The 16971-nt window shown below is 36.9% G+C and overlaps 5 protein-coding genes across 5 annotated transcripts; 1 reads left to right on the forward strand and 4 right to left on the reverse strand.

The window, feature by feature from the left end:
* Positions 1-4203: 4203 nt before the first annotated feature.
* GCK72_020769 (uncharacterized protein) lies at positions 4204-6958 on the reverse strand (the record flags this gene model as incomplete). The annotated part of the gene is made up of 7 exons (XM_003106455.2): positions 4204-4313; positions 4398-4509; positions 4557-4694; positions 4749-5716; positions 6100-6328; positions 6731-6813; positions 6871-6958. 7 exons carry the CDS (start codon positions 6956-6958, stop codon positions 4204-4206), a joined length of 1728 nt encoding a protein of 575 aa, XP_003106503.2.
* Positions 6959-11885: 4927 nt separating this feature from the next.
* GCK72_020770 (uncharacterized protein) lies at positions 11886-12692 on the reverse strand (the record flags this gene model as incomplete). The annotated part of the gene is made up of 1 exon (XM_003106463.2): positions 11886-12692. The coding sequence occupies one exon, from the start codon at positions 12690-12692 to the stop codon at positions 11886-11888; it is 807 nt and encodes a 268-aa protein (XP_003106511.2).
* A 142-nt stretch (positions 12693-12834) lies between these two features.
* Positions 12835-13221, reverse strand: GCK72_020771 (uncharacterized protein; the record flags this gene model as incomplete). Its single annotated transcript, XM_053733787.1, has 1 exon — positions 12835-13221. The coding sequence occupies one exon, from the start codon at positions 13219-13221 to the stop codon at positions 12835-12837; it is 387 nt and encodes a 128-aa protein (XP_053582700.1).
* A 102-nt stretch (positions 13222-13323) lies between these two features.
* Positions 13324-14142, reverse strand: GCK72_020772 (uncharacterized protein; the record flags this gene model as incomplete). The annotated part of the gene is made up of 1 exon (XM_053733788.1): positions 13324-14142. The coding sequence occupies one exon, from the start codon at positions 14140-14142 to the stop codon at positions 13324-13326; it is 819 nt and encodes a 272-aa protein (XP_053582701.1).
* A 908-nt stretch (positions 14143-15050) lies between these two features.
* On the forward strand, positions 15051-16741 carry GCK72_020773 (uncharacterized protein; the record flags this gene model as incomplete). Its single annotated transcript, XM_003106368.2, has 2 exons — positions 15051-15122; positions 15173-16741. The coding sequence occupies 2 exons, from the start codon at positions 15051-15053 to the stop codon at positions 16739-16741; spliced, it is 1641 nt and encodes a 546-aa protein (XP_003106416.2).
* Between the last annotated feature and the right edge of the window lie 230 nt (positions 16742-16971).

Here is a 16971-nt window from a genome sequence, read left to right on the forward strand (position 1 = left end):
TAAATTTGGAATTTCTTTATTTTCTCCAATACGACAAAGTTGGTATCTCCCCCCATTCTATGCCAAAAGATACTAGTGAAATCGATGATATTTGTTGAATGCAACAAATAATAGTTGCAGAAAGAAAGAGGAGACTCGATTCTCTGTTTGTACTTCTTGATAAGAGAAAATATGGATGGGTACGTGGAATAGGGTGGAAATGGCGGAGAAGAGTCACACCATTTATATTAGTAGACCAAGAGTTTTTGGGTCAATCAGGTTATTTTTAATAACTTCATAATTTTGAAAAGTTCAAAATACCGTATACGAAGAGGCTGGTGAAATGTGTAGCAACTCAAATTATAATACATAGTAAATATGTCACCTCTAAACTGAACTTTTTTCGCAACACCTCAAATCTTAATTAACAATTCCGGTTACTAACGATTGACCTACTTTTTCCATAATTAGAATCTCATACTAATCTATGAAATTTCTATGATTCTATGACTATGACAATTCTAATTATAGGATTTTGAAGCATTTTGGAATCAAAATAACTTTTAAAAAAGATTTCTGAGATTACTTTTAGTCGGGTTTTAATGTGACATTGTTTTAAAATAGTGCAGTTCACCAACGGATTCAAAACGTCTCTAATGGCATAAAGCGTTTCGTCAGTTCAGTTACAGTACCCATCAAAGTGCATTATCAGTTGCAACATGTTGGTTATCAGTTTCAAGTACACCGTCAATTTAAGAAAAACACAAGTTTTCGAGCCTTTTTTCTGGAACCCCTTTAAGGATTGCCTCGGGACCTGTAACTATGGTTACATTTAGCAAAACATAAATTCAAGGTGCTCAGAATAAAAGAAAAACAATAAATCTTGTGGTTGAATTGTTCACGACCGAAAAAAGAAAACGATTTTAGTTCCATTACTTCTTATTCAGGAATAGGGAAGAATGGGGAGGAGGCTCCAAAGTAAACATAGTAAACATTAAGTGAATTGGTATGCAAATATATATATTTATAAATAAGGACATTATCAGCAGTGTCATTCATGGATAGGGAGGAGAAGGGGAGAAGACAGATGGTGGTGATTGTACTATTAGAAGGTTGGTTTATTTTGATTATAAGGGAAAGAGGAACGGGTGAAATTGAAAATGGAAATTTGAGAATGTAAGTTGTTTGGTATTATTTACGTATCGCCCCCCACCGCAGTAGAACCCCCCACGTTGAAATCAACCTAAGAAGAGCCCCCCACCCAGTACAAAACAGGTGGGGGCTTTTCCCTCACGGCGGGGGGTTCTACTTAAATTTGTATGTTGAACAATAAGCCCCCACCAGTACTAAGTGGGGGACGATTGTTCAAGAACCTGGTATTCTTTACTTATAGCCCCCACCCCCCTAGAGCCCCCCACCACGGGAGGAAATCATTTAACTGTAATCATTGAACTGTTGAACATCAGCCCCCCACTATTGAACATCCATCCCCCACTCATTGTACATTAGGCCCCCACCATTGAACAACAGGCCCCCACCATAGAATGAAAGGCCCCCAGAACGCATCTCTCCAGTATTTTTACCTAAGCCTGAAGATTTGGAGGATGGTGAATCAGTTTTTGCAGAAATAAAATGGAGGGGGCTAATGTTCAATGGTGGGGGTCCGTTATTCTATGGTGGGGGTCAATTGTTCAATGGTGGGGGCTTATTATTCTATGCTGAGGTCATATTTTCTGATATTCTCGGTGGGGGGCTATTCTAAGGTGCTTTTTGGGGGGTGCTTCTTCAATTAGGGGGGGTGCTAAAAGTAAATGTCCCCGTTTTTTCTATAGAAATTGTGTCCTGGTGAGGTAGTTTTACGGTAATAAAATAATGTGAATATAATACGTTTCTGTTTTTGATAATTAATTTACCGTACCACAACCTCTGCTGCAACTGGCTACTCTATGAATCACCTATTATATGACTGTGGGTCATGATGTTTGGTAAGATCATGAAACATATCTAACAAGGAAACCCCAAGACCATGCAAATGCTTTTTTTGGCTGAAACTTTCAGGATAGGTTAAGAATGGTCTAAAAAGACGGGCCTGAGATTTTTGAAATCCACCCGACACTTTCAGCCGAGTTATGAGCTCTCAAAGTTTTCCTCTGATTTGCCCCCAGCACTTCAATTACCATGCCAGCGCACATCCCCTCGGCCAGCCGGCCAAACGAAAACGGGGGAAATAGAGGTCAAAGATGTGTTGGAAACTGTTTTCGAGCGAGAAAATGAAACTTCCTGCGTTGAATGAAAGGAAAACTCTGAGAGCTCCTAACTCGGCTGTCGGGCGGATTTCAAAAATCTCAAGAACGTCTTTTCAGACCATTCTTAACCTATCCTGAAAGTTTCAGCCAAAATAGCATTTGCATGGTCTTGGGGTTCCCTTGTAACAAAAGAGTTTGTATTTTAGGCTCTTTTGTTATCATTTTCTAAAGCTTTTGTTATCTTTTTTCTATGGCTTTTGTTGTGTGTCTATTGTTATGCTAAGAGCGTCAGTATTGTCAACTACAAAAATAAAATTAATTAGAAATTGTGAAACGAAAAAATTCGTTTTTTTTTTACTTATAAACATGTTTTATGCGGATTTGTCAAAAATCGGGTTCGCCCGTCTCGGACCGTCGGCCGGGCTGAACTTTCTCACGGCCTGGATTCAAAGATGGGTACCTATTTTTTGCAAAATTTTTCACTTTTTTTTTTGAAATTTCAGATTTTTTTGATTTCTAAATTTTAAGTTGAAAACTAGACTTTTTCCAAAAAATTTCAAATTTTGGTTCGAAACATGTTTTTTGTTTTTTGTTTCAAAACGAGCCTGGTTTTATGCCAGAGATGAGCAGAATGCGGTTTTTGTAATGGCGGAATAAAAAAAATGTCAAAAAGCGGAAGAAGGAATAAAAAGTTATTTTTGAGGACGATATTTGGTCTTTTTTGTAGTAAAAAGTCATTAAAAATGACTATAATTGGATTAAAATTTGTTTCTATGGGAAAAACTGATAGCTTTGCGCCAAAAAACAAACTTCAAATAAAAATAGTCTCTGCGATGACTAATATTCCCAACACACACTGGATTTGCTTGTTAAAGACGTTTTCTTAGAAAAATAATGCTGAACTTTTAATGAACAAGTTATATGGCTTCTCGTGACTCTTATTATCAAAGAGACGTACACAATCTAAAAAGTTTGAAAATTTGAGCTTTTGAACATTAAAAAAATCCCAAAAATTTATGTTAGCAATAAATCTTCTATATTTGTACAAATAAACATAGATCTTACATAAGAAAATAACAAGGAGAGGAAGGAAATGGCATTGAAAGAAAACCATGGAGACCGCCTTTTAAGGAAAACATGAGATTGGAGATGCATCTTGGAGAAGGAAGGGAGAGTGGATGAATTATTTATTTTTGGTCTTCGAATTTCCTTTTTTGCGTTGCATATAGGGTTTAGGGAGTGATATTTTTCCAGACAAATCTGTGTATAATCGGATGGAGAACGAGTTTATCATAGATTTCGAAAATCACTTTTGAATATATTATTTTTTGTTTTCAGAGGGAATTGAAGACTTTTGAGAGAAGTGTCACGGTGTAAAATTTTGTGGAAAGTTTAGATTTTTTTTTAAAGCTTAATTTTTGTCACTGACGACTTTTTTTCACCGGTTCAGCAATGAATGATATACAGTACTGTGATATACAATTTGACCGTTTTCAGTTGAAAATGGCTATTTTGAGAGGGTGGTACGGTATCACTGATTGTCCCACAAAGTAAATTATGTATAAACCATACAGAACAAAGGTAGAGCTTCATTTTTGTAGTTGACAACTTTTTTATACGGACACTCCCTAGAGAGTTACATATCGAAAAAGTAGTTTCTCCCTCAAATCGACCAATTTCAGTGTAACATTTTAAGGGGACAGCTCAAAAATCACTCTATTTTGAGCTGAAATGGGATATTATTACTGCAACTTTTTCTGAAAACTTTGAATTTGTCATGTTTAAAAAGTTTTTGAGAAGTGATAGACATCATCGGTATTAAAAATATATGTATATTACAATGTGCCTGCTCTTATCTTTATTTTTGTAGGTCACACGGACATTTTCAACTAAACATTTCAGAAAATTGTTTATTATTATTAGTAGGTTTTTTTCATATTGACATTAAGAAAAAGACATTAAAAAGAAAAGAACTAAGTTAGCAAGCAATATAACTTGAAAATCCAGATTGTCGACCGATAGTTTTTGTCCGTGAGTTGTATTCGAAGACTTGGTTGGAGGTGAACGCAGTGATGAGACTTCCGGCGGCTGAAAATTTCGAACTTTAGATTTTTAACCGCTTTTTAACCGTTTTTTTTTTGAAAAATACGAGACAACCGAAAAATTACTTACGCGATTCCACTCCCTTGACTCCACGTGGCAGATTTGGGAAGTATGAAGAAATTCTGTTCTTCAAAGTGACCTGATTCCAGAATTCATCGTAGACGGCGAACTCGTCACCGCTCTAAAAAAAATTTTCGAAATTATTATAATAAGTTTTTAGAGGCTTACGCTCATAAGAATTTGATGTCCGTTAATCCAGCGAAGAGCACCCGATACAGAGAATCCAAGATCTGAGGGAAGGGTTTTTGGGAAGCCGCTGTCCATTTGGAAGATTTGACGGATGTTGGAGAAGTAGTAGCTGTACACCTGGAACCACATAATTTTGAAATTTGGATATACATACTAATCGATTTAACCTACTCTATTACTACTAAACAACAGCATTGAGCCAGAAATCGGATTCCAGAGAGCAGCGCTGACAGGTGTTGGAGCAGATGGGAATAGGTCGTGGATTGAGGACACTTTTGTGACTTTTGTCCCACTAATCGTGTAAACCTGCGAGCCGGAGAAAGCATAGGAGAAGGAGGAGCTGGGAGTGTAGGCGTCGATGGAAGATGGACAGCGGCCACCTCCGGATGAGCCACCCCGTCCACCGCTGGAGCCGGATCCCCAGTCATCACCAGAGAAGGGGGACTGAGTGGTTGGCCATAAAGTGGTTCTCCTGGTTGTTGTCCTGGATCTGACGTCATCATCGTCATCGCCGAAGAATCTTCCAAACCAGCTTCTAGTGGTAGTTGTGGGTCTTGCAGTGGTTCTGGATCCGCCACCGCTGCTACCTCCGAAATCAGATCCGCCAGAGGAGGAGCGCCCACTTCCTGCTCCATAGATAGCTTGAATTGCAGAAATATCATCGGATTTCAAGTTAGGATACACATAATTTCCATTCGAATCGGTGGTTTTTTGATAGAACGGAGCCATGATTGCATTCTCATCTCTCGAATGTTCCAGGCCCAATGTATGTCCTCCCTCGTGAATTGCCACAGCCAAAAGGTCGGTCGCACTATTACTATGGATCTTTCTGGCATCTTTGTAAGTCCAATTCTCGTCATCATCGAAATGGAACATTCCAGATTCTGGCATAGTGGCATGAGCTAGGACACCACCCTCACCATCGAATGGCCATGGATCGTTGTGGTTGCGAGTGCCGAATCGGATTTTGATGTCAGATGTGCTGCCAGCGGGGACTTCGGAAAATTCAAGAGGCGTCACTTTTGCCCAGACACCGTAGGCTTCCGCGATGGCACGCCGCACGTCGTCTTTAGGGAGATCGGAAGACCAACTTTCGATTGAGTAGGTCAGACGGGTTTTGGACCATTTGAATTGGCTGGCTGGAATTTTTTTCAGTAAAAAGTGTTTTGAAGGTCTGTTAAATATTGAAGGTATGTTAAAAGGTCTGTTTAAATCAGATTTTTGAAAATTATAAAATGGGTTGACCAAACCCAAAGCACCATTCGTGAATAATTATAGCTCGAATTGTGAAATTCTCAAGATTTCTTACGTCGACTGTCTAGGGAGTACCTGTACAAAAAAGTTGTCAACTACAAAAATTAAACTGAAAATTTTATCTGCCTACACTACAAAGTTTGGCATTGTAGGACAATTGAAGACACCATGACGCGCTTTTAAATGAAGACACTTTAAAATGTGATGCGACTTTACAGTCTAGTCTTACTGGAATGTTACTTCTGAAAATTTCTGTAACTCAACCTACATCCTGAAGTAAGGGCCAATGGAGCATCTGTCACTCCACATCTAGCCAATGTCATCTTCGCCTTGGTCGCGGCATCTAGCAACCCGGTTTTAGCTAACCCGGCAAACTCCTGGAACTTTCTGATCGCTGTCTTGAAGACCTGCTCGGCACTCTGAATGTCGCCGGCCATTCCGTTTCTGGATTGTAAGGAGTTTGATGGTGGAACATAGCCGAAGTTTTGAAGGTAACTCTGAAAAATGGGGAATGATGTCAATTGGATAAGGAGGAAGAAGAGAGATAGATGATGATAGAATTTGTTATCTTTTGGAAATGATCTATGAGATGCGATACGATCTGTGTTTCGGTCGATGATTGGGAAGTTCTTGTGTTTGTTTATGGAAAAACTGATGTGGGTCATTTTCGAAAAAAATGCGAAGAAAACTTTCCAAAAAAAGTGTTTGCCACCGAGCGGACTCGAACCCTGGTCGGTCTACTACCACTGTCTACCTTAAACATATGAAGCCTTCTCGCCGGATTTTCAAAATCTACTGATTTTGCTCAAATTTTTCGAATTTTTTGAATTTTCTGACTGTCTGTGTGTCTGTGAGAGGACATCCGGACACACAGGCAGAGATTTTTCGAAAATACTCACCCTGGCCTTCTCATCTGAAACTGAAGATTTTCTCTGGTTCGATGAGGAACTTGAGCTTGAACTAGACGGAGATGAACTGCCGCCTGAAATCAAAAAAGAATTTAATTTTTAATTTAAAAGTTTTAATTTTAAGAACTTACCGCCAGTAAACCTTGACACTAAAGAACTGAAAAATCCAGCATGACACGTGACAAATAACAAAATGGATAGTAGGAATAGTATCCGCATTTTCAGTTTTCAAAAGAAAAACAGAAGACACAATGAGAAAAGGAATTGACAAAGTGTAAAGTTTTGTTTCTTTATTTTGATAGAAGACGTTGGTCAATAATTAGAGAGAAGAGATTTTGATAGTGAATTATTTTTGCGACGCCTTCTCTCCTCTCGTCTCACAGTGTCAGTCACCCCCACGAAAAAAGATTGATAGGTTTGATTCACACACTCACACAGACACTTTTAGAATGATGAAGACATTGGTAAACATTTTTATATGTATGTGACAAATATGGAAAATGGATTCGGGCAATTCGAAACGGAAGTTGTAGAAAATAGACACAAGTGAACATATTAGTCATCTTCAGGAATAAGATGTTAATAATATTTTTTGGTGTGGTGGATCAAAAAGAGATCAGACACAAAAGAAACTAAAAGAAATAGTGTTTTTTGTCCAGAATTCCAGTTCTGCAACGCAGCCAAGTCCAACCAAAACTTATGTATATTAACTTTAGTTTCACCTGCTAGTTTAATTCCAGGAAAAAAATTGGACGAGATTTCAGAGATATAGAAATAAACAAGATTATCAAGTGGAATTATTAGTTCTGAATCCAGGAATAGTCGGATGAACAATTGGAGCAATTCGATTCGATTTACAGCGACAACAACAACATAACTTCTTTTTCATGAATTTCTTGATCAATTTCTTCTGGCAAAATAAATATACAGTATGCTCAAAGAATAATACTGCATAACAGTCAATTATTGCGCAAAAAAGTAGGAATTCGTATAAATAAATACAACTTATCTGTAATTTATGTATACTTTTACAAAATGGAAAAAAAACTTACCATTCTATAAATTGAGATAAAAATCCACTGCCACATTCTACATCTTTCTAGATGGTTTTCTTTTTTCCTCTTCTTAAAAATTAGAATAGGAAAGCATAGGATAGCGGATAGACATGTAGTGATATCGAATATAAAATAGAATTTCTGGAACTTTTTCTAAAATACAAAGGACTAATACTCCAGCAAACAAACCTCTAAATTCCCACTAGCTTTTGCTATGAAAAGTGTGACAATAAGCAGAAAATATATTAAGAAAAGTTTACAGCACGTATTTCTAGTAGATATTCTTAAATATTCTTTTAGTTGTGGTACGAGAAATACCAGGAAATAAAGAATAACAAATAAGAAAGAAAGCAAAACATAAATATTAGTCAGAAAAAACCATAGGAAGATAATAATTAAGAAGAAAATAAGGTAGGCCGGGGGTGTATTTTTTAAATCGTGATAGAGAATACGAAGTAATATCGTCAAAATTATTTCAATGATAAAAAATAAATAAAACAATAATTTTAATTTAATTTTATTTATTTATTGACTAGAATATAAATCATGAATATTAAACAGGAGACCAGATCATGCCCCTCACGAGGCTATAGACCTGGTAGGAGGGCGAAATAAGGGGAAAGCAAGATATCAAGTCCGAAAGAATGGGGAAAAATGGGGAACGAGAATTAATTGACATGAGGTGAGAAGATATGTGTGAAATAGAGGAAATAACCGAAAAGGGGGAGAGGGGGCAAGGTAAAGAGCAAATTCACAGGGGGGAGATCATAGTCTATTAATTGGATTATTGAGCAGGGAGACAAATTTACCGGGGGGAGGAAGTCATGGGTATTACATATGATAGAACTCCATAATATGGATAAAAAATACAAATGATCAATTATCCCAAAACTGAAAGATCCTCGATACCGAGTTTTGTTCATACTGTAGATTTTTGTGTAGCATGGGAAAGTGATAACTATCCAGATAGTTAATGTCAGGAGGATAATTGTTATAATTATGTATTCAGGCTCTAAATTAAATTTTGATAAATCTTCAAGGGTTGACATATATGTAGAATTTAGTGCGTTTTCCATGACGAATGCGAGCGTGAGTAGGCGATTTCGTCTGGTTGTAGTCTGAACAGGTGAAGTTTAAGTAAAGAAATTCCCATTTCATTTTTTTTTCTAGAATAGAAATTTACATAACTCGTGATGTTCCTGGTTTTTTCCGCGGTACGCTCTCCGATTGCTTACTGACACCAATACTAATCCAGGTGGCGTATTTGGGATGTTAATAAGAGTGGATGTTATCGTATACGATATGGTTATTTTATTTATTAGCTAAGGTATATGATTAGGTGAAAACTGGTCAGATCAGGAAGAACAATAAAAATTAAGGCAAATGTGACAGCTGACTATGAGATTTGAATTTAAAATGAAAAATTTATTGAAATACGTATTTATACTGATTCGAAACAATATGATAATAGGAAATGATAGACAATCAAGAAAAAAACCAAAAACTCAAAATTATTAACTCAATTGTGGAAATTCCCTATTGCCTACAATTCCAGCTCAGCAATTCGGGAAAGTCCACCCAAAACTTATATTAACTTTAGTTTCACCTGCTAGTTTAATTCCAGGAAAAAAATTGGACGAGATTTCAGAGATATAGAAATAAACAAGATTATCAAGTGGAATTATTAGTTCTGAATCCAGGAATAGTCGGATGAACAATTGGAGCAATTCGATTCGATTTACAGCGACAACAACAACATAACTTCTTTTTCATGAATTTCTTGATCAATTTCTTCTGGCAAAATAAATATACAGTATGCTCAAAGAATAATATTACATAACAGTCAATTATTGTGCGAAAAACTAGATCTTCGTATGAACAAATAAAATTTATCTGTAATTTACACTGCATTTTCAAAAAACTAAATTAAAAACTTACGGTTCTAAAAATGGAGATTATAATCCACTGCCACATTCTGAATTTTTCTAGACGGTGTTCTTTTTTCGTCTTCTTGAAAACTAGAATAGGGAAGCATAGGATAGCGGATAGACATGTAGTGATATCGAGTATATTTATGAATTTCTGAAAGTTTTTTTTCTAAAATAAGACTAATGCTCCAGCAAACAAACCTCTAAGTTCTTACTATTTATCACTATGCTTACTATCACTATGGGAAGTGTGACAATAAGCAGAAAATATATTACGCAAAGTATACAACACGTATTTCTAGTAGATATTCTCAAATATTCTTTTAGTTGTGGTACGAGAAATACCAGGAAATAAAGAATAACAAATAAGGAAGAAAGCAAAACATAAATATTAGCCAGAAAAACCCATAGGACGGCAATAATTAAGAACGAAATAATGTAGACCGTGGATACATTTTTTAAATCTTTCAAATCTAGATAGAGAATGCGAAATAGAATAATCAAAATTATTTCAATGATAAAAAATAAATAAAACAATACAGATAAGAAATGCAAATGATCAATTATTCCAAAACTGAAAGCTCCCCGATACCGAGTTTTGTTCATACTGTAGATTTTAGCATAGCATGGAAAAGTGATAACTATCCAGATTGTTAATATCAGGAGGATAATTGTCATAATTATGTTTTTAGGCTCTAAATTAAATTTCGATAAATCTTCAAGGGTCGACAAATATGTAGAATTTAGTGCGTTTTCCATGACGAATGCGAGCGTAAGTAGTCGATTTCGTCTAGTTGTTGTTTGAGCAGGTGAAGTTTTAGTGTAGAAATTTTCATTTCATTTTTTTCTAGAATGGAATCACATCTCGGTATATTTTCAACATCTATCAACAGCACATCGTTTTTCACCGATGAAACCCCACCAGCCAAAATCATACTTTTATTTGTATATATCTTCTGCGCAGTGGCAATTTTTCCATTCTATTTCCATGTCTACGGTATGAATCGAAAGCGAGATGAGAGTACAGCAGTGTTCCCAATCATAAGTTATTTTTATCAGTGTCTCAAAACTTTGTATTGCTATTTTTACTTAATTATGCTAATAGCAGGATTGGTTTTTTTCTATCGCTCTGAAAAATTTATTTGGCTGGCATTGCTCTTGTATTCATTGAGTTTTTTTATTATTCCTACTATTTGCGAAGTCAATCAGGTTATTATGTCTCTTTTGGCTGCACAAAGATTCTTTTTGTATTTTTTCCCCACCGTAGAGAAGTATTTAAATATTTCCAAAAATGGTTTTCGTTGGCTCATTTGGATTCTTTATTTACTATCTTTTTTGAAACTGATCGTGATGTTTATATTGGTTTTCCTTGACAGTGTTTCAATTGTTTACATGGTGAGCTGTCTTTGTTTGTATCACTAACATGATGAAATTCCAGATTTCTTTCTTTTGTTTCAATGTATTAATAATCGGATCCACTCTAATGTACATCCCAATTTTCCTCAGCATTCGCAAACTTTCTCACCTGAGTTCGGCAAAGAAGAATAGACCGCATCGGTTCGTTCTTTGGCAGGTTTTTTCTTTATTTATAGTGAAGTTTGTAAGTTTTTATTTTCTGGCCGTGTTTCAATTTTTCTTGAAGAACTACCTACCAATCGTAATTTATTATTACTTCATTTCTCACAAACCATTAGCTGATGTAAGTTTGAAAAAAAAAAAGAGAAAATTTTCATAACTCGTGATGTTCCAGGTGTTAATCCGCGGCACGCTGTCCGATTGCTTACTTACACCAATACTAATCCAGGTGGCTTACTTGGGATGTAACCGGCGGAACTTGAAAACGTTGATTTTATCTTTAAAACCCAAGAATTTTCTCAAAACAATCATTTGCCCAATTTTACCTTCGCGACCTGTAAAACCGGAAAGAGGAACTATGAATCAGATTGGATCTACTTCGGCTAACAGAGTATAAAATAAATAGTTTACAATGATTAGTGCGAGTGGATATTATGGTATAAAGAAAATTAGTATGTGACTGGCGAGATTTGAATTTAAAATAAAACATTTATTGAAACATTGGGGATACAAATCATAATGAGTCGAAAACAATATAATAGCAGAAAATAATGGAAAAAAAACTCAAAAAACAAAAACTCAAAATTATTAACCCAATGATGGAAATTCTCGATTGTCCACAATTCCAGCTCTGCAACTCGGGCAAGTCCTGTTCAACACCATCCAATCCTGAATGCATTTCTTGTGACTGTTGCACACTCCACACATCTCGGTTTCATCTTCTAGTTCTATAAGGTCTAGACAGATCACACACTCGTCGTCTTCCAGTTCTTCTGGGTTCAATTCTGACGTCTTCTGGAGTTGTGAGCAGATCAGTGGTGGTTTCGACTTCATAGTGACCTCATAAACTTTCAAAAATTCTGGTGAGAATACTGGAAAATTAGGAAGTGCTGGAATCTCATCGGCAGTTTCGAATTGGTTGTATTGGATCATGGCGATCCGATTTTCCACAGTTTCCGAATAAGCATTTGGCTCTTCCCAGAATCTTGTCCTTTCAGTTTCAGCAATTCTTCTGATTTCCTTTTTGTTAGTGTTGATGATTACTCGATTTGTGGTTTCCGTGCATTTAGATATCGGCTGTTGCCTATGAAGGACTCCGTTGATAGCTTGAAGTTTGTATAGGGCGTCTGGAATTTTTTCGGGGTTTTCATCTGGAGTCTCCTGCTGGTCAATTTGAAGGCTTCTAATTCTCACTGTATGCTCCTCTAATCTTTCCTCCTGTTGCTTGATTACGTCGTCTTTTTCTTCCAGAAGTTTCTTCAAAACCGCGATTCTCTCCTCCTGGTCTCTCTGATGCTTTTCCGCCAGCTCTTTGATTACGTTCTCCTTCTCATCCAGAAGTTTCTCTAACATCTTTATCTTCTCATTCTTATCCAATCCTTTTTGTTTGACCATCTCGATTTCCAGTTGAGCGGTAGCGAGTTCCTTCTAGAGCTGCTTGTTTTCTAGATTGGAAAGTCTCAAATTTTGATTGGCTTTTATGGTAAATTCACTAGCCCGAGAGCACTTGGAACATGACTTAGACTCTTTCGGAGCGTCATCGGATGAGACTTGTTTTTTGGCTTTCTTCGACTTTTTCTTCTTCTGATATTTCAGTTATTTCTTCTTTCAGTTCCTCTTCACTCTCATCTGATTCCTCTGACACCACATCAAGTAACCTTCCATCACACAACTCACAGCCTGTTATAAACATTCGTGAGCATGCTCCTTGCGCATGAATAAATTTCAAAATCTTGGGCAGTTTCCGAGCAATTGCGTTAAACTGGCATCGAGTAATAGCGATAGGCATGTTGGTTGATCCCGGATTCTCTTGTTTTTGCGACTGGATGCACCTTTCTGCATATTTGGAAATGTCGCCGAAACACTTATCCAGGTTGAACAATTTGAGAGTTTCCTTCAGATTCTCCACTGAAAGTGTCGGCATTTTAGAAATATCAGTGAGTTTGGAGGAGAATTTCTTCAAATGAGTGATATAAAATTTCTCCCACTTATTCCTGATGATCTCCACTTCCTTCAAATCGATAAACTAGACTCCTCTGCTCTCATCGAAATAACATTTTGTTGATTTGAAAAACTTCTTGATGTGAGTCCAACTTTCTTCTCCAATCGTATGAAACACCTTCTTTGCTACAATCATATCCACAAGAAGTTCATAAAGGACCTCCGACGCAAAGATGCAATAGGCTCCGTCATAAGTGGGAATCGGTGTCTGGGCGAACATTAACATTATTCGTTTCATCTTGACAAACTCCAGATTCTTTAGCACGTTTCTATCGATTTTTTGAAGTACTTCTCTGTAGGATAATGTCGACAGTCTGGGCATACGAAGTACCTCCTCCTCGAATCCCGATACATCTTTGTTCCGATCTTTTAGAGTTTTGAGCAACTCATGTGCCATCACGAAAAGATTGTTTCCGACCGAGAATGCTCGAATCACTAATTTTGTTTCGTTAGTTGGATTAACTGAGTAGAGGGGTGGCAGGTGAATCGATTCTTGCTCAGCAAAATGTGCAACTCTTTTCATTACCAATCCGAGCCATATGAGAATTGCTGACAGTTCCTTAGAATACTTCTCAGGTTGGTAATGCTTTAGAAATTTCTCCATCGATTCCAAAATAACATCACTCATTGAATTGATTCTTGGTTGGGCTTTTTCCTTCCATATTGTTTTGTACATATCGTGGTTTTTGCAGCAACAGGGAATTTGTGGGACTATGAATTTCCAATCCTCATTCATCTCATTATAAATCGCGGTAGCATCCGGACATGCAATTAGCTCGTGGTGGCTTCCAGCTCCTAAAAGTTTCCAGCAGTCATTCATAATCGAGTCAACTACGTCAAGCATCCATCCTTCAAAATAGTTTTCAGTGTCCTTGAAGTGAGACTTTCCAATATTAAAACCAAGCAACTTAAGAAGGAATTCCCTACCGCTCAACTGGAAGTCGAGGTGGTCAAGCAGAAGGGATTGGATAAGAAGAAGACAATAATGCTGTTAGAGAAACTTCAGGAATAGAAGGAGAACGTCATCAAGGAGCATGAGGCAAAGCAGTAGGAGATAATCAAGGGTTTGGAGAAACTTCTGGAAAAAAAAGACGACACCATCAACGTCATCTTTTTCTTCCAAAAAAATGTCTTATCTAAACTTCTAGCTATCAACGGAGTCCTTCATAGCAAACAGCCGATCCAGATGCACGGAAATCACAAATCGCGTGATCATCAACACTACCAATAAGAAAATGAGAAGTTGCAAAAACTGAGCAGAGAAGATTTTGTGGGGAGGCAAATGTGGACGATAGGGAGTTTCCACCATTGGGTTAATAATTTGGAGAATTTGTTTTTTTCCTGGGGGTTTCCATTTATTATTATATTGTTTGCGAATCAGTATAAATAAGTACCTTCAATGTTTTAATAAATGTTACATTTAAAATTCAAATCTCAGCAGTAGCATTTTTTGAAAAGTTTATAAAACAAAAAAAAAACTTTCTAAAATACTTCATTTTCTAGGCTCACTCTCATGTTTTGGCTGGCAGATCAAATTGTTCCAAACTTCACAATACAGAATTTTTCGTTTTTTGACCTACGCATTTCCGCGCATCTTTCACCACTTTTTGTTTTGTCATCATCATTTTTGAAATGACTTTTTTTGGCTTTTGAATCGGTTTCTTCCATTTTTTTTTAAATGATGCTTCAGAAAGTTTTTCGCTAGTTTTTCCTCCTGCTTTCAAATTTCAAACTCTTTTTCTTGTTGCAGATATGGCATCGAACGCAAACCCTTCCTTCCAGAGCAATTTGGAAATACTAATCCGGAAATTTATTCCGAAAGAGGTTAGTTTTACTTACATAACTTTACTTTAATCATTCTTTTGTCATTCTAGCTGATTCCTCCAAATTGGAAGTGCGACAAATTCCCAGTCAAAAAAGAACAGAATATTTTCATTCTGAACATTAAGCCTCTCTTCACCCAAGGACAGAAGCGTCTTGGAATGTTCAAATCCGTCAAAGACTTAAAAAATCATATTTTGAGCTACTTCAATTTCCCAAAATCAATGGAATATCTCGGAATGAGCCCAATCTTTCAATTCGACTCGATCCCACAAAATGGCCAAACCTCTGATGGAAAAACGGGCATTTATAAAATCGATTTGAACAAGATCTGTCCCTTTTTGCCTGACAAGAAGAAAGATTGGACGGCTAACCTGGCCTACCTTATACTGAATGACTGCTGGAAAAAATTACTAGATGGAGTGAGCCCCCACGAGATGATTGTCTGCCCACATTCGCCGGATTTCTCAAGAAAATTCATTTCGACACTTGAAAATCCCGTTTCGTACAAAGATTACGAAGACTTCATTTTGCAATGGAAAATTCGATGGGCAGAAAATAAAAATAAAATGTCAGAATTCATATTGGAGACGATCGAGAAGCTCACTTTTGTGGATTGCCGTTGCACAAGAGATAATCCTAAAGCACTAGCAGAAGCCGCTGAATATGTGGAATTTGTCATGGATAGGGTCGCGTATTTTGCCAGAGAAGGAGCTATCAATTTGCCACCACTCAACACATTGGACAACGTGCCGAAAGCAATCATTCGAAAATTCTCAGTGGGAAATTATAACTTTGTGATAGCCAATGAGTATATCAAAGTCTGCGAAAGTCATAACATTAATGTTGGAAAAGTCAAGAAAACAATTCGTGGGAAGCCGGAACTGACAACTATCAATTGCACTAAGATAGAAGAGATTTTGAAAACTATGACAGTTGTTACAATGAACATGAAGCCATTGTTGATGTTTGCCCAGACACCGATTCCTTATGATGGAGGACACTGTATCCTTGCTGCGGATGCTCTTTATGAGCTCCTGATGGATATGATTGTGGCGAAGAGGGTGTTTTACACTATTGGAGAGGAGAATTGGATCAAAATCAATGAGTTCTTCGAGGCAATGGAGCTCTACTTTGATGAGAGCGAAGATGTCTATCTTCTGGATTTGCAACACGTGGATGGTATCAAGACAATGTGGGAGTACTACTGTCATCAGTTGAACCTGCACCGTTTAAATGAGGAGCTCGAGACGAGAGCTACTAGATTTGTGATACGTGTCTTGAAAAAGAAACTCGAGTCCTTGGAACTGTGCTTCAAAGACATTATGAAGTATGCGAAACTCATCTATCTCAAGTTGGCTACCGAAAGCGGGTCACCACAATCTCAGTTGCACAGGGCAGTAATCTATTGTCAAATCAACTGTCTCGCTCGGAAAGTTCCCAAGATTTTGATGTTTATTCACAACCAGAAGTCGTGCAGCCGGATGAATATCGTGGATTGTGAGTATTGTAATATCACGGAGAAAATGACTGCGGAGATGGCCAAAATGGAAACAAACGAGAAGAAGGAAGAAGGTGAAGGGAGTGTATCGAAGAAGAAACATAAGAAGAATAAGAAATGAGACGCCCTGTTCCTGTTATTATATTTTATTTTGTTCAATATTTTTTCTCCTTAACTTTTTTAACATATTGTTAATTGCCCTGAACCTAATTTATGTTGTCTAGAATCGGTTGCTGAATGAATTCCCAGTTTTGTCAGTTTTTTTAAGCAGATTTTTTTGAAGAAGTAAAAACTTTCAAATTGGGCTTTGGTGGCTCCACTTACTTTTAGATGTTTGACTAGAAATTATCA

This window comes from Caenorhabditis remanei, chromosome V, assembly GCF_010183535.1.
Source record: "Caenorhabditis remanei strain PX506 chromosome V, whole genome shotgun sequence".
Lineage (NCBI taxonomy): Eukaryota > Metazoa > Nematoda > Chromadorea > Rhabditida > Rhabditidae > Caenorhabditis > Caenorhabditis remanei.